At 41.2% G+C, this 25,531-nt stretch overlaps 2 protein-coding genes across 15 annotated transcripts in view; both read left to right on the forward strand.

Moving 5' to 3' along the window:
• LOC308408491 (protocadherin alpha-C2-like) overlaps nt 1-25,531 on the forward strand; it is a gene marked incomplete at its 5' end in the record, with an annotated part of 158,904 nt that overhangs the window by 85,561 nt on the left and 47,812 nt on the right. The window contains one exon of one of the 14 annotated variants that reach the window (XM_080900784.1): nt 585-3,088. The exons of 9 other annotated variants lie outside the window; for them this stretch is intronic. In XM_080900784.1, the coding sequence (XP_080756910.1) occupies nt 710-3,088 (2,379 nt within the window). Of the gene's footprint in view, nt 1-584; nt 3,089-10,714; nt 13,212-14,081; nt 16,544-17,487; nt 19,979-20,996; nt 23,437-25,531 lie in introns of those variants that run through there. 4 more of the 14 variants (XM_080900787.1, XM_080900790.1, XM_080900786.1 and 1 more) reach the window with 4 other exon arrangements.
• On the forward strand, nt 4,710-9,940 carry LOC308408311 (protocadherin alpha-3-like; the record flags this gene model as incomplete). The annotated part of the gene is made up of 2 exons (XM_080900514.1): nt 4,710-6,792; nt 7,427-9,940. The coding sequence occupies exons 1-2, from the start codon at nt 4,828-4,830 to the stop codon at nt 9,938-9,940; spliced, it is 4,479 nt and encodes a 1,492-aa protein (XP_080756640.1). The 5' UTR covers nt 4,710-4,827.

The raw sequence follows: 25,531 nt of genomic DNA on the forward strand, positions 1-25,531 counted from the left end.
CGTTTTGTTTTAATTAAGGCAGTTTTTAAGTTTACTTACTATAAGTCTGTAAGTCTAATTGTAAACGACTAAGTGTAAAGAAAAACTGGATTTCTTGCTTTGTCATTTCAGATGAATACAATTAATAATTTGAGATTTGAAACCTTATTATCTGTCTTACTTTGAAAATGGAGTGCAAACTTTTGCACCTGCAATACTGCTTGGTGATTTGAATTGTACAACTTGCGGTGTTTCACCTGAATGAGAATATTGACCTTACTTAATATATATTTTTTGGATGATTCAACAAAGAAATACGACAATAAATACTACGATGCCAGTGTCGGTGATGGCGTAACTTCAAATAAAGTGTTATTTTATTAACGCACGTATAAAAATCTTTTAAATAACTCACAGTATTTTGGAATTGTGTGATTGTGGGCGTGTCTGAGTGAACAGGAATAATTTAGTTCTTACCAATGTGTGTAGTTTCTTCATATTACCACGTAGCGACGCTGTAGACCGTGGCACAGAAAGGTGGACGCTCCTCCCAGGGTAAAAGGGGAATAGCTTTGGTTTTCATCACAAAGAGACGAGGGAAGGGAAGGAGCGGCATAATGGAGCATTTCTCTTTAAAAATATCACAGTCGCCTTGATTTTTGTCATATCCTACCATCTAACACTGGGAACGGATTTGTGGATATATTATTTGCTGTATTCCGGCGGAAGTATGCATTTAACGACGAGAAGAAGCGCTATTGTCACATTTCTTTTGATTGTGCTCTTGGCTTATTATTGGGAAGCGGCGGCTGCACAGCTCTCCTATTCCGTCTCAGAGGAGGTGAATCCGGGGACTAATGTCGGAAATATCGCCAAGGATCTAAACCTTAACGTGCAGGAGTTGGCCTCCCGTTTGTTTCAGATTGTTGCATCTAAAAAGAAATACTTTGAGATAAATCTAAAGACCGGATTTCTGTATGTCAGTGAGAGGATAGATCGAGAGGAGGTTTGTACAGATGAGCCCAAATGCACGGTTACCGTAGAGGCTGTGATAAACAATCCGTTAAAGCTTTACCGCATGGAGATAGAAATTAGAGATGTGAACGACCACTCTCCATCATTTAACACGAAATCTCAAATACTGGAAATTGCAGAGAACACACTGCCTGGGTTTAGATTTGCGTTATCGGAGGCAAGCGACGCTGACGTGGGTAAAAACAGTGTTAGTGCATATAAGCTGAGTACTAATGAATATTTCAGTCTTGCCACACATAAAAGAGGAAAGAGTATATCTCCAGAGTTAGTGCTGCAGAAAGCCCTGGATCGCGAGAAACAAGCAAGTATACAACTTTTGTTAACTGCAATAGACGGAGGGTCTCCACCAAACACGGGGACATCAGAAATTGAAGTAAGTGTGTTAGACAGTAATGATAACGCACCAGTGTTCAGTAGCACTCTTTACAAAATTAAAACACTCGAAAATAGCCCGATTGGCACTACGATCTTCACCTTAAATGCGACTGACGCTGATGAAGGAACAAATGGTGAAATAGTGTACTCCTTACGAAGTAAGGATCAGGATCATATTTTGGATATTTTCCAAATTGACCCTGAGACAGGGGTTATTTCAGTCAAAGCCAAAATCGACTATGAAGAAAGAAAAGCTTTCGAGATCCGAGCAGAAGCTAGAGACAAAGGCCAGCCTCCCATGGCAGCCCATAGTAAGGTGCTGGTTGAAGTAATAGACTTAAATGACAACGCTCCTGAAATCAAAGTGACGTCACTTCTCAATGCAGTAAATGAGGACGCTGAAATAGGCACTGCTATTGCACTTGTTTCAGTTCTAGATACAGATAGTGGTAAAAACGGTGAAGTTGAATGTGTAATCTTAAATAAAGTTCCGTTCAAACTGGAGACAAATTACAAAAATTATTACTCTTTAGTTGTTGACGGACATCTAGACAGAGAGGAGACCCCTCAGTACAATGTCAAAATTTCAGCTACGGATGAAGGGAGCCCTCCACTTTCTAACACTAGTGTTATCACTGTTTACCTTTCTGATATTAACGACAACACGCCACGTTTTTCACAGTCTTTAATAAGTGTTTTTGTGAAAGAAAACAGCAAGGTAGGAACAGTTATAAAAAGGGTGACTGCAGTCGATATTGACATCAGCAACAACGGTCAGGTGAGCTATTCACTATTAGATAGTAATAGTAAATCACTTCCTCTCCCCACAATGGTAAACATTAACTCAGAAACTGGAGACATAATCAGCCTGCAGTCTTTTAACTACGAGGAGTTGAAAATGTTTCAATTTAAAGTTCAGGCCACAGACTCTGGTGTTCCTCCGCTCAGCAGCAATGTCACTGTCAACGTTTTAATTCTGGATGAAAATGACAATAATCCAACAATTCTTGCTCCTTACTCTGAGCATGGCTCTGTTAACAGTGAGAGCATCCCCTATTCTGCTGAAGCGGGATACTTTGTGGCAAAGATCAGGGCTGTAGACGCAGACTCTGGATACAATGCGCTGCTTTCTTATCACCTGTCTGAGCCCAAAGGAAACAACCTGTTCAGGATCGGAACCAGCACCGGGGAGATCAGGACTAGGAGGAGAATGAGTGACAATGACCTTAAAACTCATCCCTTGGTGGTCTTGGTTTCTGATAATGGAGAACCCTCCCTGTCAGCTACTGTGTCGATTGATGTGGTGGTGGTTGAAAGCACGGCTGAAATCCAGACTCAGTTCAGACATGTGCCTGTAAAGGAAGACAGCTTCTCGGATTTGAACCTGTACCTGCTGGTTGCCATTGTGTCGGTGTCCGTCATCTTTATGCTCAGCCTCATCACTTTAATAGCAGTCAGATGCCACAGGACAGATGGCACTTTCAGCAGATACAGTGCCCCCATGATCACCACCCACCCTGATGGGAGCTGGTCTTACTCTAAAGCTACTCAGCAGTATGACGTGTGTTTCAGCTCAGACACACTCAAGAGTGACGTGGTGGTTTTCCCAGGCCCTTTTCCACCTGTAGATGCAGAACTGATCAGTATTAATGGAGGAGACACTTTTACCAGGACTCAGACTTTACCTAACAAAGAGAAGGTAAGGAAATGCTGCTCTGAATAAGTAAGATTTTTGTATATCACTGAATGTCGGATAATGAATTAACAGATCTGTTAAATATGTGTTAAATATACGGTGGCCCTGAGAGGCCAAACGGACTGCAATTTAAGAAAACACCAGCAAAAAGAAAAACACTACAAAAGCACACAAACACAACGGAAATAGGAAAAATTAAAACGGAAATAGAAAAAAACAGATTTCCAAAAGCACAAGGGAAGTGTTTCTGGGGAGACAAGAACCCGACGGACCAGTTGGAGGAACCCAAAACAAGCTAGGTGTGTTTTATCATGATTCCTATAATACTGATGATGGATTTTTAGGCTAACACGCTTACCTCTTATCTTTTCTTTCCTCACAAAACCGATAGATCCTCCACTTCTTTTAAGTGTCTCCCAGCGCAATTCTTAGCATATTTTGGTTCCTGCAACTGGTCCGTCGGGTCATTGTCTCCCCAGAAACACTTCCCTTGTGCTTTTGAAAATCAGTTTTTTCGTATTTGTGTTTTCGTTTTTCCTATTTCCTTTGTCGTTTTTCCTGTTTTCTTAAGTTGCAGTCCGTTTGGCCTCTCAGGGCCACCGTATAAATATAATAAACGTGTCAGAGTAAGTCGGTAAATTGTTCTTAAGAACGTTTACAACTTTTAAAGGGCATCCTAAGATTTTTATTGGTTTACGGCCACATAGAGATTAGTGGCATATAGTTTAATAGCTGTATTTTGGTAAATCGGGTACTAATTATGTTTAGCAGTTGAACCGCATGCATTGAAAGTGCACTGAACCGCTGTCCATGGTGCTGGCAGCAGCTTTCTTCTGTTTTGTCTCGTTATAGTCTGGTGCTGTCCGTTGTGCTGAATATTGGGCGGTGTACAAAAATAAAGATGAATAATAATTTAAAAAAAAGATAATTAATAATGCAAACGAATTCATTAAACTGTATATGTCATCCAAAAAAAAAACGTAATTTGTGGATTATTCTGCATGGATTTTAATTCTGTTATACCTTATATAAAAAAAAAACATCTTATATTTCGGGCCATGTAACCGAATACAGAAATGCCACAAGATGCCGCTAGAGACCATGCAAAAAAATATAGTCGTTGGCGTTTAGAAACTCCTCCTCATTTAATGACGAAAAGATGAAACGTCACCATCTGGCATTGCTTTGTGAAAGAAGCGCACAGACGATCAAGGCCCTAATGAGTGAGGATCCTTGGCGAGAGTGGATACATGAAGGGATATTTTTCATATTTGGCGTTTCTTTCCAGGAAGTATAAATCAGGATTTCATACTTTTGTATAAACAGCGATGGCTGCTCGAAGACAATGGGATAATATTTGGAGTCTGTTTTTCAGCCTTCTTTGTCTCTGTGAATGGTCCGTGGCTCAGATATCCTATTCCATTTTTGAGGAGGTGGACAAAGGCGCTGCGGTGGGAAATCTAGCGAAGGATTTAAATCTTAGTGTGCAGCAGCTTCAGTCAGCGGGTCTTCAGATTACATCTGGGTATAAACCCCCGTATTTTGATATCAATCTTGAATCTGGAGTACTTTTCGTTAGCGAGAGAATTGATCGGGAGGAGCTATGTCCTAATACGGTAAAGTGCTCTTTAAATATCGAAGCCATACTGAGTAACCCTCGCAGTCTTCATCGAATTGAAGTTGTAATCAATGATATTAATGACAATGCCCCGTCTTTTCAAGAAGATATATCTACAATTGATATGTATGAGTCCTCATATGTCGGAGAAAGGCATCCATTGCCGATAGCGCATGACCCAGATGTTGGCGCTAACTCAGTGAAGACTTATAAATTGAACGCGAATGATTATTTCTCTTTAGATATACAGAGTACTGGCGACCAGAGTGTGTCTGCTGAGTTGGTGCTGCAGAAAGCCTTAGATCGAGAAAAACAAGCTGTTATTGAGCTCACTCTGACTGCGATAGACGGAGGAAAATCTCCCAAAACGGGGACTTTGCAAATACAAGTTAATGTTCTGGATGTGAACGATAATTCACCCGTGTTCAGTAAATCTCTCTACAAAGTCCAAGTAATTGAAAATGCAAATATTGGCACACCGTTACTAACACTCACTGCGAGTGATTTAGATGATGGTATTAATGGTCAGGTTGTCTACACATTTACAGAAAGAGGACGTTTAAACCCTGATGACAAATTTTCCCTGAATAATAATACTGGGGAAATTACTGTGCGAGGAAATATTGATTATGAGGAAAACCAAGCATTTGAGATCCGCGTTCAAGCCCGAGACAGAGGAACTCCTCCTCGCAGTGCACATGGCAAAGTTTTAGTTGAAGTCATTGACGTTAATGACAATGCTCCAGAAATCTCAGTGTCTTCAATCATGAGTTCAGTGAAAGAGGACGCCGAAATAGGCACAGCTGTTGCTATGGTGACTATCACTGATCAAGACGGGGGTAAAAATGGCCTCACAAACTGTAAGATAACAGGTTCTGTGCCATTTAAATTAAAATCCAACTATAAAAACTATTATTCTTTGCTAGTGGACAGGCTTCTTGACAGAGAGACTGTTTCCCGATATGATATATATATTGTAGCTACAGATGAAGGGACGCCCTCTCTGTCCAGCACAACTGTTATCACTATTCACGTTTCTGATGTGAATGACAACCCTCCTAAATTCCCGAACTCTCCAATTACTCTGTATGTGAAAGAGAATAGTCCGATTGGAACTACTATTCATAAACTGACAACAACAGATCTGGATTTAAATGAAAACGCAAAATCAATGTATCATTTAATTAGCAGCTCTTCCAAGACCATGCAAATGGCTTCAATGGTAACTGTTAATTCAGAGACAGGAGATATAGTCAGCCTGCACTCGTTTAACTACGAGGAGTTAAAAACTTTCCACTTTAAAGTTCAGGCCACAGACTCTGGTGTTCCTCCACTTACAAGCAACGTCACTGTCAACATTTTAATCCTGGATGAAAATGATAATACTCCAACAATTCTCGCTCCTTACTCTGAGCATGGCTCCGTTAACAGTGAGAATATCCCCTATTCTGCTGAAGCGGGATACTTTGTGGCAAAGATCAGGGCTGTAGACGCGGACTCTGGATACAATGCGCTGCTTTCTTATCACCTGTCTGAGCCCAAAGGAAACAACTTGTTCAAGATCGGAACGAGCACCGGGGAGATCAGGACAAGGAGGAGAATGAGTGACAATGACCTCAAAACTCACCCCTTGGTGGTCTTGGTCTCTGATAACGGAGAACCCTCCCTGTCAGCTACTGTGTCGATTGATGTGGTGGTGGTTGAAAGCACGGCTGAAATCCAGACTCAGTTCAGACATGTGCCTGTAAAGGAGGACAGCTTCTCGGATTTGAACCTGTACCTGCTGGTTGCCATTGTGTCGGTGTCCGTCATCTTTCTGCTCAGCCTCATCACTTTAATAGCAGTCAGATGCCACAGGACAGACGGCACTTTCAGCAGGTACAGCGCCCCCATGATCACCACCCACCCTGACGGGAGCTGGTCTTACTCTAAAGCTACTCAGCAGTATGACGTGTGTTTCAGCTCAGACACGCTCAAGAGTGACGTGGTGGTCTTCCCCGCCCCGTTTCCGCCTGTAGATGCAGAACTGATCAGTATTAACGGAGGTGACACTTTTACCAAGACTCAGACTTTACCTAACAAAGAGAAGGTAAGGGTAAACTTTCTTTTCTGAACCTTTTAGGTCAACCGTAGCATAAAAAAATTGCACCTGTACTTCACGGAGACACTTGCAAGGACCCAGGCTGAACCTGTTAAAGCGGTATTTAACATTTCCAGTTGTGTTATTTCATTACAGAAATTAACCAGTATATTAAGTACAATTTGGAGAACATTTTATATTTTCTGTTTTATTTTCGTTTTATACATACACAGTGTGGATTCGGTGGTGTGTATATGTGTTTTTTGTTCTGTTCATTATCAGACGAAATCAATCAACTTGTGAATTTAATTTACATATAGTATTAAATTAATTTAGTAACATTTCAGATGCATTTTACCAACAGTAAAAAAGAAGGTGAAATACTAAGAATCGCTCACAAACATCCGTTGACTATTTATGAAAGAGATATTGTGACAGTTGTGGCAGATGTCCACGTGGTGGCGCCGCAGACTGTGACACTGAGATTTCTGTGTTGTAGTTTCGTGCTCCTCCCAGTTGTACAAGAGGATGTGGCACTCCGGGCTTTTTGACAAAAACGGCAAGGACGGTGCGAAAGGACCGAGGGTGTATATATTATTTTGTACATGTAGGTGTACACTATAATTTAGCGCATATCTGAAAGTGTATTTATAGTAACTATAGAAATTGTGAAAAGGTGACCTTGTTGGGATCTGCGTTTCAATTACGTTGTGGATTTATGCATGTACCAATGAGGATGTCTATTGTTTCATATCTGGTGCTTGTGCTGCTGGAGTGTTGTCGGGAAGCGCAATCTGTGCAGCTCTCATATTCCGTGTTTGAGGAAGTGGATGTGGGGACTTCTGTGGGAAATATCGCTAAGGATTTAAATCTCAGCCTTCAGGAACTGGAATCTCGCATGTTTCAGATTGTCAGCGGCTCGAAAAGAAAATATTTCGAGGTAAATCTAAAAACCGGTGCTCTCTATGTTAATGAGAGAGTAGACAGAGAGGAGCTCTGTGCGAAGACCCTAAAATGCACAGTCAATGTAGAAGCTGTGATAAACAATCCTTTAAAGCTCTATCGCGTAGAAATAAATATTCTAGATGTCAACGACAACGACCCGTTATTCACGGAAAGGTCTCAGATTATAGACATAGCAGAGAATACTCTGCCTGGGATGAAATTCGCTTTGTCTGAGCCTATTGATGCAGATGTGGGGAAGAATATGGTTAACGCTTTTAAGCTGACGCCGAATGAATATTTTTCTCTCGCTACTATCAAAGGCAGAGAAAGCGTCTATGCCGAACTAGTCTTACAGAAAACGCTGGACAGAGAGAAGCAGCCTGTGATAAATCTCACAGTGATTGCTACAGATGGAGGGACTCCATCCAGATCTGGCACGTCACTAGTTATTATACACGTTTTAGATATAAACGATAACCCACCAGTGTTTAGTACCCCCTTGTACAAAACTCGTTTATTCGAGAATACACCAATCGGGACAAATGTGATTACACTAAATGCAACAGACGCAGATCAGGGAACAAACGGTGAGATAATGTATTCTTTGAGAAGTAAAGGGCAGGATCGTATATTAGAGATTTTTCACATTGATCCTGTAATGGGGGTGATCACAGTCAAAGCTAATGTTGATTATGAGGAATATACAGCGTTTGAGATCCGCGCAGAAGCTAACGATAAGGCCCAGCCACCGATGTCTGCTCACTGTAAGGTGCTGGTTGAGGTAATAGACGTAAATGACAACGCCCCGGCGATAACAGTGACGTCACTCCTCAGCAGCGTCAAGGAGGACGCAGGTGTAGGTACTGCGATAGCACTTGTATCCGTACTCGACCGCGATGGAGGTAAGAATGGGGAAATTAAATGTAAAATAAAAAATGATGTTCCCTTTAAACTAGAAACCAACTACAAAAACTATTATTCTTTAGTCGTTGACGGGGCCCTTGACAGAGAAATTACCTCCCAATACAACGTTACAGTTTCAGCGACCGATGAAGGGAGTCCGCCCTTAATGAACACAACTGTGATTACTATTCGCGTTTCTGATATAAACGACAATTCGCCTAATTTCTCAGAATCGGTTGTTAATGTCTACGTCAAAGAAAACAGTAAAGTTGGGGAGATTATTAAAAGGGTAACTGCACATGATGCGGACACTGACCGGAATAGTCAGGTGAGATATTCATTTTTAGAGAGTAACAGTAAATCAATGCCGGTGTCTACAATGGTAAACATTAACGCAGAGACTGGAGACATAATCAGTCTGCAGTCTTTTAACTATGAGGAGTTAAAAAGTTTTCACTTTAAAGTTCAGGCCACAGACTCTGGTGTTCCTCCGCTCAGCAGCAACGTGACTGTTAACATTTTAATCCTGGATGAAAATGATAATAATCCAACAATTCTCGCTCCTTACTCTGAGCATGGCTCCGTTAACAGTGAGAGCATCCTCTATTCTGCTGAAGCGGGATACTTTGTGGCAAAGATCAGGGCTGTAGACGCAGACTCTGGATACAATGCGCTGCTTTCTTATCACCTGTCTGAGCCCAAAGGAAACAACTTGTTCAGGATTGGAACCAGCACCGGGGAGATCAGGACAAGGAGGAGAATGAGTGACAATGACCTTAAAACTCATCCCTTGGTGGTCTTGGTCTCTGATAATGGAGAACCCTCCCTGTCAGCTACTGTGTCTATTGATGTGGTGGTGGTTGAAAGCACGGCTGAAATCCAGACTCAGTTCAGACATGTGCCTGTAAAGGAGGACAGCTTCTCGGATTTGAACCTGTATCTGCTGATTGCCATTGTGTCGGTGTCCGTCATCTTTTTGCTCAGCCTCATCACTTTAATAGCAGTCAGATGCCATAGGACAGACGGCACTTTCAGCGGGTACAGCGCCCCCATGATCACCACCCACCCTGACGGGAGCTGGTCTTACTCTAAAGCTACTCAGCAGTATGACGTGTGTTTCAGCTCAGACACGCTCAAGAGTGACGTAGTGGTCTTCCCCGCCCCGTTTCCACCTGTAGATGGAGAACTGATCAGTATTAACGGAGGAGACACTTTTACCAGGACTCAGACTTTACCTAACAAAGAGAAGGTAAGATGCTTTCAACCACTAATTCCAGTTAAAGGGATACCACCCCTGTCTGTATTTTGATACCCACACATAGCATAATACTGTAATGTCAGTGTACATGGTTTAATGCAAAATTCGTACATTCATACAGAAAAGTAGATTACATACGTTTTTATTAGTGTAATGCTGCAAATATGACTTCCCTCACTGAAGTATTTTCTTAATCAATCGACTATATGAAAAGTGCTGGTCTAACACAGTAAATAACTAGTAATTATATGGTCTGAAGCTGCATAATGGGAAAGGCGCTCTCCGCGGTGCTGATTTCTCTTTGTCTGCGAGTCTTTCGTGTTTAGCTTCATGTCCTAAAATAGCTTATCTGTGAGTCTCAACACCATAAACTTGTATAAATAAAATTTTGAAGTTACATGCCCATAAATGATCAGCTGGTCCATAATTTGTACCATATAATTTACAGTACCTAATATGTTCACCTGGAAAGGCAAAATCGTTGGTTATATAACTTGTAATGTTTTAACTGAATGTGAAGATTTTCTCTTTTCTAATTAACAAAACTCTTCCCTGATTGCGTAGTTCCAATTTACCTGGCTTTTTTTAGTGTGCACGACGTTTTCTGCAACACAAAAAGTTAATATCTTATGACATCTGATATTCGTGATCCATTTCTGGTGTGTTTGGGAAAACAAACAATCTCTAAATATTAAACTGTTGTCGATAAAAGGAACACTAGATGTCGCCCAAGACCACAAACTCACTGATGTAAATTATGAGTTAAAGCTCCACCTTCACTGTTGGTGAAATAAGAGACAGCCTCTGCGTTTCTGTCCGGGTTAGTAAATCGCCTCGTCATGAACGATGGTATCTACATTTAGAGAGCTTGGTAGTCTTTCGGATATTTGTCTGCATTAGTGAATGAAGTGCGTTTATTTCTCTGGAATAATATCTACAAAACAGAATGAGTCTCCGACACCACAGAGAGGGGGAATGGATGCTGTTCGCCATTACTCTTTGTTTATCCGGCTACTGTGTTGCTCAGATTTCCTACTCCGTTTCTGAGGAGGTGGACAAAGGCACGGTAGTGGGGAATATCGCGAAGGATTTGAACATTAATACACAACAACTGGAGGAACGAGGATTTCGGATTGTATCGGGATACAGTAAGGCATATTTTGAGGCTAATTTACGGACAGGAGCTTTGTTCGTTGGCGAAAGAATAGACCGAGAAGAGCTTTGTCCTAATTTACCAAAGTGTTCTTTAAGTATAGAGGGACTGTTAAACCATCCCATGAATATTTATCGCGTTGAAGTCAGCATTGTGGACGTCAACGATAACGCTCCGACATTCCTTGAACAAATCCATGTGTTTAATATCTCCGAATCATCTTCAACGGGAGAGAGGTATCCGCTCCCGGCAGCTCAGGATGCAGACACTGGCAGCAATTCAGTGAAATCCTACAAATTAAGTCCAAACGAGCATTTCTCCATAGATGTCAGTAGCGGAGGAGACCATTTGTCTGCTGAGTTAGTGCTGCAAAAAGCTTTAGATCGAGAGAAACAATCCGTTATTAAACTAACATTGACAGCCGTTGATGGGGGAAAGCCTGTGAGATCTGGCACCATGCAGATTTTTGTGAATGTCATAGACGTTAACGATAACACGCCTTCATTTAGTAAGCCGCTTCATAAAGTAATCGTCAGTGAAAGTGTGCCTATAGGTACAACAATACTCAAATTAAATGCAACAGACTTGGACGAGGGTTCAAACTCAGACGTCAGGTATTCTTTACTGAAAAGAGGAAATGTAGAGTCCCCTGAAAAGTTCATTGTTATTCCTGAGAGCGGTGAAATCATTGTGAAGGGTAATCTGGATTACGAGGAAAACACTGCATATGAATTACGAGTGCGCGCTAGCGACCAAGGCGCTTCCCCTCGTAGCGGTTATTCTAAAGTGCTGTTAGAGATTGTTGATGTCAATGACAATGCACCACAGATTTCAGTAACTTCACTTATGAGCCCAGTAAAGGAAAATGCTGAAATTGGAACAGTAGTTGCACTTGTGACTGTAACGGATAAAGACGGGGGGCAAAATGGCCTCACCAGTTGTAAATTGAAAGATTCCATCCCATTTAAATTAAAGTCAAATTACAAAAACTATTACTCAATAGTAGTTAACGGTCAGCTTGACAGGGAGACTTTATCACAATACAGTGTAACTATAATCGCTACCGATGAAGGCAGTCCGCCTCTTTCAAGCAGTGCTGTAATCACTGTGCACATTTCTGATGTTAATGATAATGCACCGAGTTTTCCAGATGGCTATATTAATATTTACGTGAAAGAGAACAGTAAAGTGGGAGACATAATCACAAAAGTGACAGCATGTGACGCTGACACAAATGAAAATGCTAAATTAACGTATTCGTTAATAGAGAACTATCCGAAAGAATTTTCGATTTCAACTGTTTTAAACATAAACTCAGAGACTGGAGACATAATCAGCCTGCAGTCTTTTAATTACGAGGAGCTGAAAATGTTCCAGTTTAAAGTTCAGGCCACAGACTCTGGTGTTCCTCCACTCAGCAGCAACGTCACTGTCAACGTTTTAATCCTGGATGAAAATGACAACAGTCCCACGATTCTCGCGCCATATTCTCAGCACGGCTCCGTTAACAGTGAGAGCATCCCCTACTCTGCTGAAGCGGGATACTTTGTAGCAAAGATCAGGGCTGTAGACGCAGACTCTGGATACAATGCGCTGCTCTCGTATCACCTGTCTGAGCCCAAAGGAAACAACCTGTTCAGGATCGGAACCAGCACCGGGGAGATCAGGACTAAGAGGAGAATGAGTGACAATGACCTCAAAACTCATCCCTTGGTGGTCTTGGTCTCTGATAATGGAGAACCCTCCCTGTCAGCTACTGTGTCGATTGATGTGGTGGTGGTTGAAAGCACGGCTGAAATCCAGACTCAGTTCAGACATATGCCTGTAAAGGAGGAAAGCTTCTCGGATTTGAACCTGTATCTGCTGATCGCCATTGTTTCGGTGTCCGTCATCTTTCTGCTCAGCCTCATCACTTTAATAGCAGTCAGATGCCACAGGACAGACGGCACTTTCAGCAGGTACAGCGCTCCCATGATCACCACCCACCCTGACGGGAGCTGGTCTTACTCTAAAGCTACTCAGCAGTATGACGTGTGTTTCAGCTCAGACACACTCAAGAGTGACGTAGTGGTTTTCCCCGCCCCGTTTCCACCTGTAGATGGAGAACTGATCAGTATTAACGGAGGAGACACTTTTACCAGGACTCAGACATTACCTAACAAAGAGAAGGTATGTGCTTTTGAGTTTTTATTTGAGTGCTTTCTGTTTACAATTTAGGTTTTATATTCACCGCATCATCAGACTCTCAAATTAAAGCAACGAAAAAGTAGGAATCCCCCGGTTGTCATAGCCGTTAATATCACCGCTTATTGTAATATCAGCACTCACGATTAACCTTCTTATCTACCACACTTCGAGAACAAAGCGATCGTGCCCATTTTGTTCCCCTGTTTTTTTAGATTCCTGTCTGCTTAACAAATCATTGCTCATGCTGGTGGCTACAGCGCTATCCGTGGTGCTGAAACAAAGATGCAACGTTACGATTGAACTCTCAGTGCCAGTATACTCAGAACCTTTTTTTTAATTTATTAAAATTAGTTAAAAGCACAAGGTCATATTTTGGCGAAGACGTGTTTTCTTTTTTATTATTATTATTATTATTATTATTATTATTATTATTATTATTATTATTGTATCACTTCTGTTTTATTTCATTTTAATTTGCTGTGAATTCACTTTCTTTCTAAATACACTGCACTACTGAGGTAATATTCTAGCCTTTAATGCCTCTTCAGAGTTTCGGGTTCATGTCTAAAAACGGATATGCGCAAATATTTAAGTATTATATATAAAAACTGACAACTGACCAAGACAAAAACTCTAAGACTGGAAATGTAATTGTAAAATATTTGTAATGCAACAAATCATGGGGGCTTAATGTTGCTCATATTTCTCTTGAGTCGTCTAACATTTGCCACACGGTGTCGTTGGAGACCGTAGAAACAATTGTATATCTATAACTCCACCCTGTACGGGAATACTGAGGCCGTCATTGGACACCAGTTTAAAGACACACTGGGACTATACTGTGGCGAGAAGGGCTGCTGCTGCTGGATAATGGTGTTTATAGCGGATATTTACAGGATATAGAATCATCTGGATTTACAGATTTATGCGTTGACTGTTCAACTATGGGAAACCGAGATTGTGCATGGATTCATATGGTTATACTTCTTTGTCTCTGTCACTGGTCTGCTTCACAATTATCGTACTCCATTTCCGAGGAGACGAACAAAGGCACTGTGGTAGGGAATGTCGCAAAGGACTTAAACCTCAATGTACAAGAGCTGGAAACCAGGGATCTGCGTATTATTTCGAGTTACAGTAAGAAATATTTTGACGTGAATTTAAGAACCGGAAGCCTCTTTGTTAACGACAGAATTGACAGAGAGGAGCTTTGTCTGAGAACGGTGCAGTGTTCCCTAAGAGTACAGGCTGTTTTAAGCAATCCAGTGAATGTGCATCGCATCGAAGTGACCGTGTTAGATATAAATGATAATTCACCAGAATTCATTGAAAAGTCATTTTCGTTAAATATATCTGAAACAGTCTCAGCAGGAGAACGATACCTACTGCCTATAGCGGAAGATGCAGATTTAGGCAGTAACTCGGTGAAGTCCTACAGGCTGAATCAAAATGAACATTTCTCGCTTGATGTACAGAGCGGTGATGAACATGCAATTTCTGCTGAATTAGTGCTGCAGAAAGCTTTAGATCGAGAAAAACAGTCGGTAGTTAATCTCATTCTGACCGCTGTAGATGGAGGAAAACCTGCCAAATCAGGAACACTTCAAATAACAGTAAACATAATAGATTCCAATGATAATGCGCCGGTGTTTAGCAAATCTCTATATAAAGTGAGAGTGACAGAAAATTCTACACCCGGAACACTTGTGGTTAAGTTAAATGCCACAGATTTAGATGAAGGCATGAACAGTAAACTACTGTATTCTTTCATCAAAAGGGGCAGCAGTGATCCATCAGATATGTTTGATCTCAATTCAGAAAAAGGAGAAATCACAGTGAAAGGTGGATTAGATTATGAAGGGACGCATGCTTATGAAGTCAGAGTACAAGTAAAAGATCACGGCATCTCTCCTCGCAGTGCGCATGCTAAAGTGCTTATAGAAATATTTGATATGAATGATAATCCCCCACTGATATCAGTGACGTCACTAATGACACCGGTAAAAGAAGACGCTGAACTGGGGACTATTGTTGCTTTGATTACAGTGAGTGATAAAGATGGAGGGGAAAATGGTGTAACCAGCTGTAAGGTAGTTGGATCTGTTCCGTTTAAACTCAAATCCAACTACAAAAATGATTATTCTTTAGTTGTAGATGGACCGCTGGACAGAGAAACCACTTCTGTTTATAATGTCACCGTTACAGCCACAGATGAAGGAAATCCACCTCTGTCCAGTAAAATGGTAATTACTGTTCATGTTTCTGATGTTAATGATAATGCACCTCGATTTACGCAACCTGTTATGGATGTGTATGTGAAGGAAAACAGTCCAACGGGCTCAGTAATTTATACAGTAAATGCCTTTGATGCTGATCTAGATGTTAACGCAAAAGTGACTTACACGCTGTTAGATAGTTCTCTTAAAAACATTCCAGTTTCATCTGTTTTAAATATAAATTCGGAGACTGGGGATATAATCAGTCTGCAGTCTTTTAACTATGAGGAGTTAAAAACGTTCCAGGTTAAAGTTCAGGCCAAAGATTCTGGTGTTCCTCCGCTCAGTAGCAACGTGACTGTCAACGTTTTAATCCTGGATGAAAATGACAACAGACCCACGATTCTCGCGCCATATTCTGAGCATGGCTCCGTTAACAGTGAGAACATCCCCTATTCTGCTGAAGCGGGATACTTTGTAGCAAAGATCAGGGCTGTAGACACAGACTCTGGTTACAATGCGCTGCTTTCTTATCACCTGTCTGAGCCCAAAGGAAACAACTTGTTCAGGATCGGAACCAGCACCGGGGAGATCAGGACTAAGAGGAGATTGAGTGACAATGACCTCAAAACTCACCCCTTGGTGATCTTGGTCTCTGATAACGGAGAACCCTCCCTGTCAGCTACTGTGTCTATTGATGTGGTGGTGGTTGAAAGCTCGGCTGAAATCCAGACTCAGTTCAGACATGTGCCTGTAAAGGAGGACAGCTTCTCGGATTTGAACCTGTATCTGCTGATCGCCATTGTGTCGGTGTCCGTCATCTTTCTGCTCAGCCTCATCACTTTAATAGCAGTCAGATGTCACAGGACAGACGGCACTTTCAGCAGGTACAGCGCCCCCATGATCACCACCCACCCTGACGGGAGCTGGTCTTACTCTAAAGCTACTCAGCAGTATGACGTGTGTTTCAGCTCAGACACGCTCAAGAGTGACGTGGTGGTTTTCCCCGCACCCTTTCCACCTGTAGATGGAGAACTGATCAGTATTAACGGAGGAGACACGTTTACCAGGACTCAGACTTTACCTAACAAAGAGAAGGTAGGCAACAAAACACCAACCTTAATCCATCTTCACAAGACTGTTTGACGTTGATACATTATTTTGAACATAAGAGCAATTAAGCTTTGATTTAGCTTTCAGTACTTTCAACACTTAGCCAAAAAATCATTTAAGTGAATTTCTGGGCGCAAAAATTCAATGGTTAATGATATTTTGAGATTTAGTTATTAATTCATTTATTAGTCTTCACAGTTCATAAGAAAAAATAGCTGATCTTTTGTGGCCCTTGATGCCGTGCTATCACCTCCTTTCTTGGAATAATTGTCAGTCATTTTTATGTAATCAACACGGTTCGCCATGTTGACCAAAACCACAAACTCAAATATGTGACAGCTGCTGTCGTTTTCTAGTGATGTGAAAGACGTGAAATTTTATGTGGTGAAAACTCACTGTCCGTGGTGCTAGACGTTGTGCACCAAGCTTTATACGAGGTGATTGTGTAGGATCATTCAATAACACGCTTTTAGTTATTATATATGTATATATATATATATCTGTGTGTGTGTGTGTGTGTGTGTGTGTGTAGAGAGAGAGAGAGAGAGAGAGAGAGAGAGAGAGAGAGAGAGAGAGAGAGAGAGAGAGAGCTTCAAGACTGCCTAGATTTAAAATCAGAATTATAATCTTTGTTAGTGTAAATAATGAATTACTTTAACTGCGTACATGCTTGTTAACTCACTGAAATAATCGAGCTTTTCCACTAACGAGATTTTCCCCTTACATTCTAAATACAACAAGTTTTTATTTCCAAACAAAAACGAAACATTCACTATTGCTTAAGATATTCGGCTATGTAGAATGCTGTTAGTAGTCTTTGTCCACATGATGTCGCAGGAGACCATAGACCTGAATGTATTCATGTAGTTAAAACTCCTCCCTGCACGGGAAAAAATGAAATACTCATCGGCCATTGCACACACGCGGAAGGTGCTGTGTCCATGAGAGTAGGAGCTCCTTATATAACTTATCGCTTCGGGTGTACATTTCTCAAATGAGGATTAATGTTCACTTGTGTTCACTTCTTTTTGTGGATCAACAATGTATATTCTACCAAAGGAGGAACACGTCTGGATTCGCATTGTTGTGTTTCTTTGTCTTTGGCACTGGGCTGCTTCGCAGTTAGCCTACTCGATTTCCGAGGAGGTGAACAAAGGCACAGTGGTGGGGAATCTCGCAAAGGATTTAAACATCAATGTACAGGAACTAGAAAACAGGGATCTACGCTTGGTTTCCAGTTACAGTAAGACATATCTTAACGTTAACTTACGGAGTGGGAATCTCTTAGTTGAGGAGCGGATAGACCGAGAGGAGCTTTGTCCACTGACTATAAAATGCTCCTTAAAATTACAAGCTTTTCTAAGCAATCCAATGACTGCACATCGCGTAGAGGTTAATATATTAGATGTAAACGACAATTCACCTGCATTTCTCGAAAGCAGGTATTACTTAAATATTTCTGAATCATCGTTGACGGGAGAGCGATATCTTCTCCCTGTGGCCGTGGACGGAGACATAGGAAGCAACTCAGTAAAGACCTACAAGCTCAGTCAAAATGAGCATTTCTCACTTGATGTGCAGAGCGGCGGAGAGCACGGTGTGTCTGCTGAGCTGGTGCTGCAAAAAGCTTTGGACCGAGAAAAACAGTCAGTAATCAATCTAATACTGACCGCTGTAGATGGAGGAAAACCTCCAAGAACGGGATCATTACAAATACATGTGAATGTAATCGATGTAAATGATAATATTCCCGCGTTTAGCAAACTGCTTTATAAAGTGCGTGTCAAAGAAAATGCCACTCCCGGAACACTTGTTATCAAGTTAAATGCCACAGATTTAGATGAAGGCATGAACAGTAAAATCTTATATTCCTTCATCAAACGAGGGAATATTGATCCATCAAATATTTTTGATCTCAATTCAGAAACAGGAGAAATCACAGTGAAGGGTGGATTGGATTATGAGGAGACGCCTGCTTATGAAGTCAGAGTACAAGCAACGGACCAGGGCGCCTCTCCTCGTAGTGCACATGCTAAATTACTGATAGAGATAATTGATATGAATGATAATCCCCCACAAATATCAGTGACGTCACTGATAACGCCAGTAAAAGAAGACGCTGAACTGGGGACTATTGTTGCTTTTATTACAGTAAGTGATAAAGATGGAGGGAAGAATGGTGTAACCAGCTGTAAGGTAGTTGGATCTGTTCCGTTTAATCTCAAATCCAACTACAAAAATGATTATTCTTTAGTTGTAGATGGACCGCTGGACAGAGAAACCACTTCTGTTTATAATGTCACCATTACAGCCACGGATGAAGGAGCTCCACCTCTGTTCAGTAACAAAGTCATTACTGTTCATGTTTCTGATGTTAATGATAATCCACCCCGATTTACGGAGCCTTTTATTAGTGTTTATGTCAAAGAAAACAGTCCAACAGGCTCAGTAATTTATACAGTAAATGCCTTCGATGCTGATCTAGATGTTAATGCAAAGGTGACTTACACACTGTTAGATAGTTCTCTTAAAAACATTCCAGTTTCATCTATTTTAAATATAAATTCAGAAACTGGAGATATAATCACCCTGCAGTCTTTTAACTATGAGGAGTTAAAAACGTTCCAGGTTAAAGTTCAGGCCAGAGACTCTGGTGTTCCTCCGCTCAGCAGCAACGTCACTGTCAACGTTTTAATCCTGGATGAAAATGACAACAGTCCCATGATTCTCGCGCCATATTCTGAGCATGGCTCCGTTAACAGTGAGAGCATCCCCTATTCTGCTGAAGCGGGATACTTTGTGGCAAAGATCAGGGCTGTAGACGCAGACTCTGGATACAATGCGCTGCTCTCTTATCACCTGTCTGAGCCCAAAGGAAACAACCTGTTCAGGATCGGAACCAGCACCGGGGAGATCAGGACTAAGAGGAGAATGAGTGACAATGACCTCAAAACTCACCCCTTGGTGGTCTTGGTCTCTGATAACGGAGAACCCTCCCTGTCAGCTACTGTGTCTGTTGATGTGGTGGTGGTTGAAAGCACGGCTGAAATCCAGATTCAGTTCAGACATGTGCCTGTAAAGGAGGACAGCTTCTCGGATTTGAACCTGTACCTGCTGATCGCCATTGTGTCGGTGTCCGTCATCTTTCTGCTCAGCCTCATCACTTTAATAGCAGTCAGATGTCACAGGACAGACGGCACTTTCAGCAGGTACAGCGCCCCCATGATCACCACCCACCCTGACGGGAGCTGGTCTTACTCTAAAGCTACTCAGCAGTATGACGTGTGTTTCAGCTCAGACACGCTCAAGAGTGACGTAGTGGTCTTCCCCGCCCCGTTTCCGCCTGTAGATGGAGAACTGATCAGTATTAACGGAGGAGACACTTTTACAAGAACTCAGACTTTACCTAACAAAGAGAAGGTAGGTAATTTGAACTTAAGTCTTGTAAAACCTCACAGTGCGATCATAAAATTATTATGTCATTTCCTGTTAACAGTTCTTACATATATACAAATTATACAGCTTCAAGTGAACAATCCTAAGAACCAAAACACTAAGACTGACTTTTTGAGTTTGCTTGACAGAACTTTGGAGCATTTTGCTTAAAATGAGTGACATAATCTGTCGAATAGTGTTTAACCCTTTCATTCTTTTACGAGCGATTTTTAAACTTAAATTAGTGCGTCCAAAATCTAGGAGGCGTCAAGACTACCTTTAGTCACTTAAGTAAATAATTCATGTCCCACAGAGGGTGATTGGTGTTGGTACTTGTCACTGCACTAATAGGCTTTTTTAATCTCGTTGACATATTTATACTTTACTGTTTATATAACTTACAGTGGCTGCCATGGTGACTCAAAGTGCAACACAGGGTGTAGTACCAGGTATCTTATTTTTATTCAAGACGAGTATAGAATATCATGAAAAGTCGCTGTCCGTGGTGCTAGAATGTATGGCGCCATATTTTGAATACGTGCATTTTGTGACATCATTAAGTGAGCAAAGGTTTTGTTTTTCTTCTTCTTCTATTTCTTCTTCTTCTTGATTTTAATACATGTGTACGACTGAAAATTAAGCAATAATGGACTTTGAATAAAAGACAATATGTGTGTTGAATTGTTATAACGTCAAACGAGCTCGTTAGCTCACTGAAATACCGATCTTATCTTTTTTATTGACCGGGTTTCACACAACACAATCAAATTTTTAAATATTTTCATGTCCACACTGACACTAAATGTTCACGGTTTCTATGTAGAATGCTGATAGCAGTCTTTCGCCACTTGATGTCGCAGGAGACCATAGACCTAAATTTGTTTGAATTGTTAAAACTCCTCCCTGCACGGGAAAAAATGAAATCCTCATCGGCCATTGCACACCCGCGGAAGGTGCTGTGACGATGAGAGCAGGAGCTCCTTATATCATTTATCGCTTCGGGTGTACATTTCTCGAATGAGGATTAATGTTCACTTGTGTTCACTTCTTTTTGTGGATCAACAATGTATATTCTACCAAAGGAGGAACACGTCTGGATTCGCATTGTTGTGTTTCTTTGTCTTTGGCACTGGGCTGCTTCGCAGTTAGCCTACTCGATTTCCGAGGAGGTGAACAAAGGCACAGTGGTGGGGAATCTCGCAAAGGATTTAAACATCAATGTACAGGAACTAGAAAACAGGGATCTACGTGTGGTTTCCAGTTACAGTAAGACATATCTTAACGTTAACTTACGGAGTGGGAATCTCTTAGTTGAGGAGCGGATAGACCGAGAGGAGCTTTGTCCACTGACTATAAAATGCTCCTTAAAATTACAAGCTGTTCTAAGCAATCCAATGACTGCACATCGCGTAGAGGTTAATATATTAGATGTAAACGACAATTCACCTGCATTTCTCGAAAACAGGTATTACTTAAATATTTCTGAATCATCGTTGACGGGAGAGCGATATCTTCTCCCTGTGGCCGTAGACGGAGACATAGGAAGCAACTCAGTGAAGACCTACAAGCTCAGTCAAAATGAGCATTTCTCACTTGATGTGCAGAGCGGCGGAGAGCACGGTGTGTCTGCTGAGCTGGTGCTGCAAAAAGCTTTGGACCGAGAAAAACAGTCAGTAATCAATCTAATACTGACCGCTGTAGATGGAGGAAAACCTCCAAGAACGGGATCATTGCAGATACATGTGAATGTAATCGATGTAAATGATAATATTCCCGCGTTTAGCAAACTGCTTTATAAAGTGCGTGTCAAAGAAAATGCCACTCCCGGAACACTTGTTATCAAGTTAAATGCCACAGATTTAGATGAAGGCATGAACAGTAAAATCTTATATTCCTTCATCAAACGAGGGAATATTGATCCATCAAATATTTTTGATCTCAATTCAGAAACAGGAGAAATCACAGTGAAGGGTGGATTGGATTATGAGGAGACGCCTGCTTATGAAGTCAGAGTACAAGCAACGGACCAGGGTCCCGTTCCTCGTAGTGCACATGCTAAATTACTGATTGAGATCGTTGATATGAATGATAATCCCCCACAAATATCAGTGACATCCCTCATGACACCGGTAAAAGAAGACGCAGAGCTGGGGACTATTGTTGCTTTGATTACAGTAAGTGATAAAGATGGAGGGAAGAATGGTGTAACCAGCTGTAAGGTAGTTGGATCTGCTCCGTTTAATCTCAAGTCCAACTACAAAAATGATTATTCTTTAGTTGTAGATGGACCGCTGGACAGAGAAACCACTTCTGTTTATAATGTCACCATTACAGCCACAGACGAAGGAGCTCCACCTCTGTCCAGTAACAAAGTCATTACTGTTCATGTTTCTGATGTTAATGATAACGCACCCAAATTTATGGAGACTGTTATTAATGTGTATGTCAAAGAAAACAGTCCAACGGGCTCAATAATTTATACAGTAAATGCCTTTGATGCTGATCTAGATGTTAATGCAAAGGTGACTTACACGCTGTTAGATAGCTCTCTTAAAAGCATTCCAGTTTCATCTGTTTTAAATATAAATTCAGAAACTGGAGATATAATCAGCCTGCAGTCTTTTAACTATGAGGAGTTAAAAACTTTCCACTTTAAAGTTCAGGCCACAGACTCTGGTGTTCCTCCACTCAGCAGCAATGTGACTGTAAACGTTTTAATCCTGGATGAAAATGACAACAGTCCCACGATTCTCACGCCATATTCTGAGCATGGCTCCGTTAACAGTGAGAGCATCCCCTATTCTGCTGAAGCGGGATACTTTGTGGCAAAGATCAGGGCTGTAGACGCAGACTCTGGATACAATGCGCTGCTTTCTTATCACCTGTCTGAGCCCAAAGGAAACAACCTGTTCAGGATCGGAACCAGCACCGGGGAGATCAGGACTAGGAGGAGAATGAGTGACAATGACCTCAAAACTCACCCCTTGGTGGTCTTGGTCTCTGATAACGGAGAACCCTCCCTGTCAGCTACTGTGTCGATTGATGTGGTGGTGGTTGAAAGCACGGCTGAAATCCAGACTCCGTTCAGACATGTGCCTGTAAAGGAGGACAGCTTCTCGGATTTGAACCTGTATCTGCTGATCGCCATTGTGTCGGTGTCCGTCATCTTTCTGCTCAGCCTCATCACTTTAATAGCAGTCAGATGCCACAGGACAGACGGCACTTTCAGCAGGTACAGCGCCCCCATGATCACCACCCACCCTGATGGGAGCTGGTCTTACTCTAAAGCTACTCAGCAGTATGACGTGTGTTTCAGCTCAGACACACTCAAGAGTGACGTAGTGGTCTTCCCCGCCCCGTTTCCACCTGTAGATGGAGAACTGATCAGTATTAACGGAGGAGACACTTTTACCAGGACTCAGACTTTACCTAACAAAGAGAAGGTAGGACATTTGTACTTGTTTTGTAAAACGTCATAGTGCGATCATAAAATTATAGCTTCTGCAATTTCTTGTGTAGTTGGTGTAGACATACATACACATTCTGCAGCTTTAGTTGAGCATCAGTTAGGCAATAGTACACCAAGTCTTATTCCCAGTCCTTCAGATTTTCAAACAGTTTGAATAACCTTTGTGGCATTATGCTGAAGATGAGTAGGTCACCTTAAGCTGTAGCATCGCTTTTAAGCTTTTTCAGCATTAAAGACAGCGTGTTATTTTATCTTCATCAATTTTTATTTTCGTTTTGAACTTCAATAACAAAACAGAAAACAAACAAATAAACAAAAAATAAAAAATTATCATATTCTTTCTTCACACACCAAACCCCACAGCAACCACTCTCTCATTACTCCTCTGCCCCTCAAGTTACAGAAAGTCAGTTAGTGAAGGGGGACCAAATACAATTATATTGGTACAATTTATCTAATAAATCATAAGTCACTTTTTCGTAAGATGCCAACTTAACCATCGTCATTAGCCACTCCTCATAGTGAGGGGGTTTCTTTTTGTGCCCATGTCTTAACAAGACTCATTTTGCCGTAGTAACAGCCAAGATAATCCTTTTTTTTTTTTTGTATTGCAGGAAAAGTCTCAATCGGAAAGTTCTGTAGTTATACCAAGTATGGACAATTTCGGTGAGATACCAAATCTTTTCAAAACACTGAAAATGACCTCCATTGTGTTTTCCCACCAGTCCTGAAGTGTCAAACAGCTCCAAAGGATATGTAAAATCGAAGCATTTTGACCGTCACATCTCCAGCAATCGTCTGTGGGGGCCAAGTTCCATTTATACAATTGTTGCAGTGTTCAATGCCACTTATGCATTATCTTAAGTTGGATAAATCTACTGCCTATTTCTTTAAACATAGTATTAACGTTATGGAGACATGAGTCCCATTCAACTGAAGATATATCCAATGCCAAGTCCTGGGCCCAATAGCCCTTAACTTTAAGAAGAGGTTCAGCTAACCGACCCTGCAATAAATGATAAAACTTAGAAGTGATACCTTTACCCAAGGATGATCTCGAGAGCAGTACTTCCACAGGACTGCCCACAGGACAACACAAGGGGGTTCCCAGCCACTTCGATAGTGAGCTGTGTATTTGAACATATCTCCACAACTGATTAAGCTGCAAATTATCTCCACAACTTGATCAAAGGTTAAAAAACATTTGGTCCCACAGTCAACCAAAATCTGATAGATGCCTGCCTTACGCCACTGTAGCCAGTCAACTGGTGTCCCTCCAATTAAAATTATTTTATTCCCCCATAAAGTTGCTAAAGGAGATTTAATAAAATCCCAACAACCCGGCTTTTGTAATTTACACCACAATATCTTTGCATTTGCAATTATAGGATGGGTAAGTTTGTGGCTGGTGTCAAACAGTTCCTTTCAAAGAGAAATGCCGCCATTAACTTCCGTCTCTATTTGGGACCAAATGGGTTTGACTGCTGCAGTAGGTAACAAGCTCTAAGTTGTTTCACATTCATCACCCAATAATACCATTTGAAGTTAGGCAGTGAAAATCCTCCTCTCTTTGCACATGCTTGCATTTTCTTAATTATTTTGTTCTTTTTTTAATGTGACATGGTGCGTGTAAATTTACCAGGCTTTAAATGCCTATATGTTTTCTATCACTTCTGTATTTACATAAACGGTTCATTTATTACTGAGTGATAGAGGTTCGTGGCACTATGCTAATATACTACTTTTGACTGCTGAACAACGTTTCAGTGACATTTTGTGATCTACGCTGATTGCCATGGTGACTGAGCCTTAAACGTTGACTTTTTGTAGCAGTTGTCATTTTGTTGTAATGTTGAGTGACTGTGCTTGAATGTGGTGAAAACTCGCTGTCCGTGGTATTAGACGGTACGTTGCCTGTTTAGGACGTATGGATGTTGTGTTTTCATACACTAAAAAACAAAACATTTTCCTTTCATTCTTTTAAAAAAATCATATTACTAAGGAATAACTATTTCTGGAATTCGAATCAAAGTAATCATTTACGTTGAATTTTCATAATGTTACAGATG

This window comes from Rhamphochromis sp. 'chilingali' (genome assembly GCF_963969265.1).
Source record: "Rhamphochromis sp. 'chilingali' genome assembly, chromosome: 13".
NCBI lineage: Eukaryota > Metazoa > Chordata > Actinopteri > Cichliformes > Cichlidae > Rhamphochromis > Rhamphochromis sp. 'chilingali'.